This window comes from Curcuma longa, chromosome 21 (genome assembly GCF_044706935.1).
Source record: "Curcuma longa cultivar G26 ecotype Majalengka, Jawa Barat chromosome 21, ITB_CL_G26_1.1, whole genome shotgun sequence".
Taxonomy (NCBI): Eukaryota; Viridiplantae; Streptophyta; class Magnoliopsida; order Zingiberales; family Zingiberaceae; genus Curcuma; species Curcuma longa.
This window is the reverse complement of record NC_133881.1, coordinates 10,864,296-10,874,085: the sequence shown is the minus strand read 5'-3', so window position 1 is coordinate 10,874,085 and position 9,790 is coordinate 10,864,296. Positions and strand designations below refer to the sequence as shown.

The following is a 9,790-nucleotide window of genomic DNA, read 5'->3' as shown; positions in this document are numbered from 1 at the left end:
GTTTTTATATATAGTAGAAGTTAATAATTAATTTCTATATATTATAGAAGCTACATGATAATTTCTATACGGTCGATTGTGATTAAATAATATTCATAAAATATAATGAGTGTTATGGAGTCTCTATTATTTACTTTACTTGTTGAAATATTATTTTAATCAGATTATCACTCAGAGAAGTAAAATCAAAATGATATAAAATCACTATTGTAGAAGATAACAACAAACTTCTACGCATTATGGAAGCTAGTTGCTAACTTCTATACAGCTGAATGATTAGATAATATAAGAGTATTTTAATCGGTTTACGTTAAATGAGACATCCATATGACTTTAATTAGAAATAGGATACTCATTTGACGATTTTGTAAATGATACACTCTTTTAATTTTTACCCTTATATAAATTTTAAGATTCACAATGGTATATTGTAAATTTGAAATCATATGCAAATAATATTCATAAAATATAATGAGTGTTATGGAATCTTTATTATTTATTTTACTTATTAAAATATTATTTTAATCAAATTATCACTCAGAGAAAAGTAAAATCAAAATGATATAAAATCACTATTGTAGAAAATAGCAACAAGCTTCTATACATTGTGAAAGCTAGTTGTTAACTTCTATACAGTTGAATGATTAAATAATGTAAAAGTATTTTAATCAGTTTACGCTAAATGAGACATCAATTTGACTTTAATTGGAAATGGGATACTCATTTGACGAATTTGTAAATGATACACTCTTTTAATTTTATAAATTTTAAGATTCACAATGGTATATTGTAAATTTGAAATCATATGCAAACAATACAAAAATTTTTAAGTCTCTTTATGCAAAATATCCATCTTAAACCATCATTGCTTTTGAATTAGAAAGTTTTAGGGGTTAAAATGATGTTTTGTCGACGTATGGACATTGACGTGAACATTTTGACTCGTCGACGGCGAAGAGAGCGAGCGGCGCAACGAGATGAGCCGGCGGCAGCGCCGACTTCTGGTGCGCACCCTCCTCTTCCTCTTCTCTCTCAACGCTGCCACCATCGCCTTCTACCTCCTTCTTCACTTTCCTCAACGCAGCCCGGCCGTTGACGCAGCCATCTCCACCCAAACCCTAGACAAGGACCGCCAACGATCTCCCACACTTAAGCAATGGCCGACCCTCCCCTCCTTCCTCCCCTGGATCCCCTCACCCGAAACGCCCCTACGCTCCTGCGAGGCCTACTTTGGCCACGGATTCTCCCGCCGGATCGACGCACTCCGCGCCGGGGAGGACGGTGGCGGGTGGTTCCGGTGCCACTACAGTGAGACTCTGAGGAGCTCCGTGTGCGAGGGGGCTCAGATCCGAATGGATCCCTTACGGATTATCATGTCCGACGGCGGGGAGAGTTTGGAGGAGGTGATCGGCCGCGGGGAGGAGGAGGAGCTGCCTAAGTATGAGTCTGGGGCGTTCGAGGTCGATGGAGGCGGATTGGAGAAAGAGGGGATGAGGGCAGTGGATGAGGAATTCCTGGAGAAGTATGTCCAGCGAGGCGAGGTGCATTCCCACACGATGCGGATGTTAATGGGATCGATGCGGCTCGTTGGCCATCAGAAGTTGGATTGCCCTCAGGTAAGAGATTGTTAATTCTCTCTACTTAAAAGGATCGTCTGATTGATTCTTCTATGACCTCTTGTTCTGATAAAGAAGGAATGCCCTCAGCAGATCAATGTGAATATTGGTGTCAATGTCTTATGCCAATCAAACCTACAATTTCACTACTTGACCTATTGGTTCCCTAGAAACATTGACTAGCCTACACATTTTTAATTTTTTCCCCGGTTTGTCAACTGATTAGTAGGCTTTTGAGATATAATTTCTTCTTTCAATAACACAACGTAGCAACCTCTTATAATGTGACAATAAACCAAATTATGAAATATATCTGAAGTAGTGATCATGTTCTACATCGATGTATTTTATAGTCTGAATATCAAAAATTCACTCATGAACACAAACAACTGAACTGTTCCATTACCATGCAAATGCAGCTTTGATGCACTAGAGCAAAAACATGTTTAGAATCTTATAAAATAACCATTCTGTTTGTATTCCCTTAAAATTGTGGAATTGCTTCCCCAAAATCACATTTTTTTATGAGAATTACATAAAAGAGTAAGATGTTTCTAAGTAGATGACTGCTTATTTTGGCAAAGAGAAACTATTGACAGCATTTATGCTTGGCAATACATAGTTGATGTTTCTTTCTATTCACTATTTATCAGCAGTTCTGAATGCAGATTTGGGAAAATCTTTTATTTAAACAAATTTTGATTAGTGTAGAAAATAAAGGACGATGGTCATATATCAATATCAATTGAAACAAACTAAGATGTGTGTTCGTGTAGTTTGTTAGTCTAATATTTCTTTGTAAACTTACTAGATACATTGCCTTTGTTAATTCTTTTTCGACAGTGGATTGAGGAACCAACAGTGCTGGTGACACGTTTTGAGTATGCCAATGTTTTCCATACAGTTACGGACTGGTATAGTGCATATGTCAGTTCCAGAGTTACTGGCCTGTCTTATCGGCCTAATTTAGTCTTTGTTGATGGCCATTGCAAGGTATATTGTTTTTCTCTACCCTTATTTAACACTTTTTGAGTATGGTGTTTCCCAGAATTTTGAATTTACAGTGACTGAAATCCTAATAAACATTTTCTCACATTTTTGTTTATCATAGTATACGTTCATATATTTGTGCATTTCGCATAGAAGAGAAATAAACAATGAATATTAAGGCATAGGTTTGTTTCTGTACTTGGATTCAATCTTTTTGAATTTTTGACAATTGGTTCATTTTGCTCCTAAAACTTTCATTTGATGGCCATGTGAGTTGGATAAATTAGTATTGAGGGTTAGTTTCAATAGCAAATAAATAGTTAATTTGTAGGGAAAAAACTCTGTTATCATGTGTTAGTGATTGCTCAATTTGATTCATTTTCCATTGACATGAATGCACAAGACAATTGCATCTGTACTGCCTTTTATTTTTTTTTTTTGGGTTTATGCGACAATTCAATTTTTACCTTACCTTCCACATTTCAAAATTGAATATAAGAAGATCATGAGGATTTAAGGTGATTCAGTAATTCCACATTTTAAATCATCAACTGAATGATAAGCCTGGTCATTTTAGTTAATTTTAACAATCGAATGAAAATCACTTCAAATTGCCTACTTCTGAAGATCCTTGAACCTCTCAGTTTCATTAAGTTTGTTCACTTCACTTAGATTATATGTCTTCTTAGAAATCTCAGCAACCACTTGAATACTTTTATTGGATGGCGTAGCTTCCTCAACTTTAGTTTTGTTTGTTATAGGTGTTAAGATAAAATTACTATTGGCCTGCTCATTTTAACACCTATTTGTCTTATTGATTCTCTCCTTTACATAACTAATTGGTCATTACTTGTCGGCGACACTTAAACAGACTCAACTGGAAGAAACCTGGGAAGCTATTTTTTCTAGCATTCGATATGCTAAAAACTTCTCAGGTCCCGTATGCTTTAGACATGCAGTTTTTGCACCACTAGGGTATGAGACAGCTTTGTTTAAAGGACTAACACAACACATAAACTGCCAAGGCATATCTGCTGAAAAACTTCGTCAAGACCCTGACATACACAGAACTGCCCGACTATCTGAATTTGGTGAGATGCTTGTAGCTGCATTTGGCCTTATGGGGAAGCGAGATTTACCAAGGGATCCATCTACAGGATATAATGTCCTTTTTGTACGCCGGGAAGATTATCTGGCACACCCTCGCCATAGTGGAAAAGTTGAGTCTAGGTTAAGCAATGAACAGGAGGTTTTCAATGCGATAAAGATATGGGCTGCTAGCCAAGATAGGTGCAGAATAAATGTAGTGAACGGTCTGTTTGCACACATGCATATGAAAGAGCAACTGGAAGCAATTCAAGAAGCTTCGGTGGTTGTCGGGGCACATGGAGCTGGTCTCACTCACTTGGTTGCTGCGAGAGAAGGCACAAAGGTCCTCGAAATCATCAGTAGCATGTATAGGCGCCCACATTTTGCATTGATCTCAGAGTGGAAAGGATTGGAGTATCACCCCATTTATCTTTCAGGATCATATGCTGTACCTTCTGAAGTCATCAATGAGCTTAGCCACATCATGGGCAGCATCGGTTGCTAAGATCAAAATGACTAGTCATGGAGACAGGCTGCATGTACGAGTAAATTATGGCTTTGGGTTTGTTTGCAACCTATTGAGCTAGCAAATGAACAAGTTACAGAGTGGAAGACACTTGCTTCCAAATATTGTGAAATCTGCACGCCTCTACCAATGTGCGCGACGACTACATTTGCTTCATCCATTTGAAGGCCACAATTTGTTTTTTCACCAGGTCTGTCAATTCAACGGGAGAAAGTTTTCACCTGAGGCAGAGACTGCCAATTGGGCAGTGGATGATTGGATTTGATAATTAGATTACGTCTAGAGATAATTTGGTGTGCGAACTAACGAGGGTTTGAGTGTGCAAGTCAAAATAACTATTTTTGGGATTGAATGCCTTTTCTTCTGTTTGCAATTTCCATCTTACTTTATGGAGTACTTTGTGTGATTTAATTTGGTCGGCATGCAATTTTCCAATGTTGCAAACTTTGGCAACTAGAGTCTGTACATGCGTCCGAGGGTGAAGAAAAACTGATATTCACTACCAGTTTTGGGTTGGACTCAAATTGATGTATATAGCATTCCGAATTCCGGTTTGGGTCGCGTATTCAGATTTTTTGGTATCCAACTCTGAAACAACTTGATGCTACGCGATTTTGATATTCAACATTATACAATACTTAGGTATATAAATTATATTGAAAATTGAATAATTATTAGTATATTAAAATTTTCATGTCATTTACTGTCAATTCAAAACCTAATGAATTCGAATGTGATCCAACAACACGGGATGAAACAAAGGTTTTATCCCAATTCACAGATCAGCATGACATGCAAAATAAGGAAAAACAGTTGGGGAAGAGAGTAACAGATTATTGAAACTTTTGATGAGGAGTTGAGGCAAAAAATACATAACCCCGCCTTTGCCACAACCATGAAAGATATCCAAAGAAACATAATTTAGCTTGAGCTTCCAGCGGACCGATAACACCTCCGAACTGAAAAACGTTGGGAGAATCTCCCACTAGCAAAAATTATTCAACTCTAAAAATTTTGAATAGATTTCGTCATTATCTGGAAAAAAAAAGGAGCAGCTTCACTATGCACCGCCAGATCCATACTTCTTGCCAAAGACGATCAACTGCAACTTGTCGTAACCAGCCAGCACACCAGCACCAGCAACGGCACGAAGTATGTTTGCACCGGCACCCTTGAAGAGAGACTTGGCACCCTCATTCTTCAAAATTTGCGAGAAGGCATCCAAAGAGCTCTTGTACTTGACGGCTTCTCCAGAGGTCATCATCATTCTTCTTCTAACCGTGTCAATGGGATACGAAGCAAGACCAGCACCGTTCGTGATCAGCCAACCCAATGCGAAGCTTGCAAAGAAACTATCCTGCAATCAGTACAAAAGGCATTTGATGGTTGTAAGTATGTGGTGGGAGTTGCCGTTAATTTATCATAGAAGGTGCAAAATTAAATTACAAAGTAGATCTATACACGACTATTGATATACCAAAAGTTTAGAAAGGTTTAAATAAAGTGCACAAATAGAAGAGATTTACCGACAAATTTCCTGTGAGAAGTACTGGCTTCAATGAATCGTACATGCCAAAGTAAAGACCACGGTACACTATGATCCCAACGCATGAAATGTTAAAGCCTCTATAAAGCCCAGCAATGCCATCCGATTGCAAGGTCTTCCGGTAAACATCGATAAGGCCATTGAACTGTCTTTCTCCCCCTTTCTTAGCTGCCTTGGCATCATTTGCAAGACGTGTACGAGCATAGTCCAAAGAGTAAACAAAGAACAAGGAACAGGCACCAGCAGCTCCACCTGAGGCAAGGTTGCCAGCAAACCACTTCCAGTATCCATCTTTGTCTTTCTTAAAGTTAAACATCCGCTTGAAGTAATCCTTGAATGCAAAGTTCAGTGCCTAGCAAAGGAAAAAATGGAAAAGATCAGTGATTAGAGCTGACAGAAACAAAGTAAATCCAGTTTACTTAGCCGTAAATCAATAGTTATATAAATGATTCGTATTGAAGCATAAAACATACGAACGTACCTGAGTTGGGAAATAACGAATAACATTAGCAGTGTTTCCTCGCCACAAAGACAAAGTACCTTCTTCTCTAATTGTTCTGCCAAAACAATCCGAAATTCCTTTATAAGGTTCAGAGAGCCGACCAGCCTTGATCATTTCATCCTGATTCTGAATCAGCAGCTTCACTCGTTCAATAGGAGCAGCAGCTGTCTTGGAAACAGCAGCAGAAACTCCACCCATGAGGAAATCAATAGCAAAGTTTTTAAATCCTTTCTCAGCAGGAGCCTGGACAAAAACAGGTGACATAGACACAGTAGCAGGGAGTCCATTATTCCAACTGCCCACATGTGTGCTTGGTGCCTGAAACCCCCCATTCAGGTAGTTTACAGTCGTGAAACGTCTCTCGTACACAGCAGGATTATACAAGCTGCATCTCTGAGATAGCACTTCTTGTGAAAATCTGGACCTAAGATGGAATTGGCCAGACAATTTCTGTAATATAGTTGGGTGATTAACCTGATCCACCATGTTGTAAACAAAGGACCTATACATCATCCACAATCAAAGTCTGTCAAGCTTTCCAAACGTAAAGCTAAGAAACAATAGCATAAATTAACAATGTAAACAAATTCCATGCCCACAAAGTATAATCAATGAGTTAGCGAGGTAGCAGAAGTGATACAAAAAAAACATGTAGCAAACCATTGATCTCTGCAATCTAATTCAGTCAAATGTACAAGGAATACAACTCATAAACACCCCTATTGTATCACATTGAATGGGGGAAAGTAGTTATGATCAATAAAACTATCTTAAACCTGTGTAAAGTCACACTTAAGAAAGAACAGGGAAACAGACAAAACTAACTGATCAATAATCTCAGATCATCTTCTATACTGTAGTGAATGTATCATCATGCACTTATAAATCGTAAAATATCTGACCACGACAATGCATAATCACAGAAGTATTAAGTATTTTAAGCTACCATGTTTGTGAAGCTACACAGATAAATGAATTATGTATCGCCTTCACATTTCCACCACAGCAGGATAGGTAAAAATATCTTCAAGCATAAGATATAGCTGTATAGAATTCTAGTTCATATTGTTTAAATTTCTTAGTTAAGGAAGTGCCACACAAAAGCATCAATTATCTATTCTATCGTGAATGCACAGTCCAAAGATCAAGATCACCACTATGGAAAGACACGAGCATCTTTAAGATGGGCAATTTCATAAATGTAGATATCATAACTGGTGCACCACAAACTGCAATACCTCTCAATGACTCAAAACTGGAGTGTATCATTGTGCAAAAAATACATTCAAATAAATAAATATATATATATATGAAGTTTTAAAAAAATTGATCATCTTATGATAAAAGCAAACAGGACAAAGAAAATAAACCTAAAAGCTCTTTGTTGAATATGAAACAATACAATATTAACAGAATGAAAGTTGGAAACCAAAAAAGACACTTTGAACACAAAACATAAAATCATTTAACAATCTGCTGCTTTGAATCACGAGTAAAACAAAATGCAGCTGAAAAAGTATACTGATGAGTTTAATATTAGCTATTTCTTCATTTCAAAAAAAGGAAATTAAGGCATGACAAAGTGAAGGTGATGTGATAACCATAAAAAGAAATGCTTTAAAACCCCAACGGAGTGAAGTAGAAGTTGAACTATTCATAATAATGGAAGAATTTGTGTGATCTTGCTTTTGTTCGAACAAATCCTTCGAATCTTAGTGTATTCTTCACAAACCTTAATATTTACAAATATTAATACTTAGGAGTTAGGACCTACTATTTATTTTAGAAGTGATCTATTAAACTTGGTTTATATTTGGGTGGAAAGATTCGAGGGATGAAAGGATGGAGAAGGAGAGGAAGAAGATCAGAGAAATGCACAAAAACACTCAGATCACTAGCATATAGAGCCTTAGTTTACTTATTGCAAAAGTATGTAAATTCAAGGGTGTGAATTTCACATAACAAAGAATTACTAGTCTTAGTGATTGCCACTTTTATCCTCAATCAAATAATACCTTTTCAAAACATAAAATTTTTCCATGCACTTGAGCTTCCCATTCAATTATTTAACCCAAGTAAAACCCTAAAACCAATGTTTTCCATTAAAAGTCAAACTTACAATTGGAGATAGTCTGGTTCTAACTTTTCCTTTTATACAAGAAATAGATGGCAATTCTTTTTCATATAAGAGTTCACATTGATGGCTGGAGGAAACATAACAAGTGGGCACTTAACCAAAAAGATTAAGAAACATACAGAGCTGAGAAATATACAAATTGATCAGTGTAGAAGTGGTTAACACTGCCCAACCAACATTAACTTAAAGTATGAATAATTTAATTTACAAACATTAAGTAAATAAATCACATTAGTGGCATGGGAAACTAAACAACACTATAATCCTTTTAATGAAGGGCAGAACCATGTGCAACAAGACATAGAATATACAAATAGGAAACCTACAAAAAAAAATTATGTGAGTGAAAACAAAACTGGCAAAATTTATAACAGTTACATGATATAGATTGTTATTTTGATGAGATAGAGAATTGACAAATATAAAATTCAACTGCACTCTCATTCACAATCCAAGAACAGTAAATGGAAAAACTATGGTTAATATTCAATGCAAAAAATTAAGCAATCTTTAAAAATAAACAGTAAGATATTTATAATTTATACTACAATACATCTAATACTATCTAGCATGGATAACTCCGACACTGTACCTTGAATCCACATACTTGAATTACAAGTGGAACGTAAAATTCTAAAACTACAATACTAATATGATAGATTAAAAAAATCATGACCTAAACAAGCAACAAGTTTTAAGATCGATAGTGCCCCTTCCAGATCTAAGTGCGAATAAAATCACGCCCAATTCAAATAAAGAACGAGATAGGACACAGTGTATGCACTAAATCGCGTACATGTGGCAAGACGACGCAGAGAAAACACTGCAGATCTGCTTATCTATGTAAAGGAAAAGTACGATTAGACCAACCTTCGCTAAAAACTAAAGCAAACAATTCTCAGTCTGAGCGAATCAAACAAAAAAATGACCGCTAAAAGACATGAACAAAACCGATCTATAGGAGAATTATATATCGGGACACGAGAATGGCTCAAAAGATGATGAAGCATATTATACGGGAACAGATTTCGCAGAAAACAAATCAACCAACTAAAACCACAAAAGAAACCTAAAAATAACAATCGATCCGCTCAGATCTCTCAACGACGACCACAAAAATGATAAGGCGATCAGAAATGATCGAAACCAACATAAGATCATAACAAATATCACAGGCATGAGAAAGGAGCAGGACTTTTACCCTTCGAGCTTCCACAGGGCCTCCCTCTTCCGCCTCTTTTCTCGGAGCTGATCAGCGAGAGGAGAACGCCGAGCAAGGAGTGCAACAAGTTGGGATTCCAAGGCTTTTATAGGTCCTCGCTCGCCTGGGCCGTGGGTCAATTTGTGTTACGTGATGAACGGGCCCCCGCGTAGAAAATAACGT

The 9,790-nt window shown here is 36.9% G+C and overlaps 2 protein-coding genes across 2 annotated transcripts; one reads left to right on the top strand and one right to left on the bottom strand.

Annotated features, from left to right (window-relative positions):
• Window positions 1–955: 955 nt before the first annotated feature.
• Window positions 956–4,598, top strand: LOC141814798 (beta-1,2-xylosyltransferase RCN11). Its single transcript, XM_074702747.1, has 3 exons — window positions 956–1,616; window positions 2,460–2,609; window positions 3,478–4,598. Exons 1-3 carry the CDS (start codon window positions 978–980, stop codon window positions 4,198–4,200), a joined length of 1,512 nt encoding a protein of 503 aa, XP_074558848.1. The 5' UTR covers window positions 956–977; the 3' UTR covers window positions 4,201–4,598.
• A 375-nt stretch (window positions 4,599–4,973) lies between these two features.
• On the bottom strand, window positions 4,974–9,675 carry LOC141815014 (ADP,ATP carrier protein 1, mitochondrial-like). Its single transcript, XM_074702974.1, has 4 exons — window positions 9,608–9,675; window positions 6,249–6,771; window positions 5,748–6,119; window positions 4,974–5,578 (listed from the first exon to the last, which is right to left on the bottom strand). The coding sequence occupies exons 2-4, from the start codon at window positions 6,753–6,755 to the stop codon at window positions 5,282–5,284; spliced, it is 1,176 nt and encodes a 391-aa protein (XP_074559075.1). The 5' UTR covers window positions 6,756–6,771; window positions 9,608–9,675; the 3' UTR covers window positions 4,974–5,281.
• Between the last annotated feature and the right edge of the window lie 115 nt (window positions 9,676–9,790).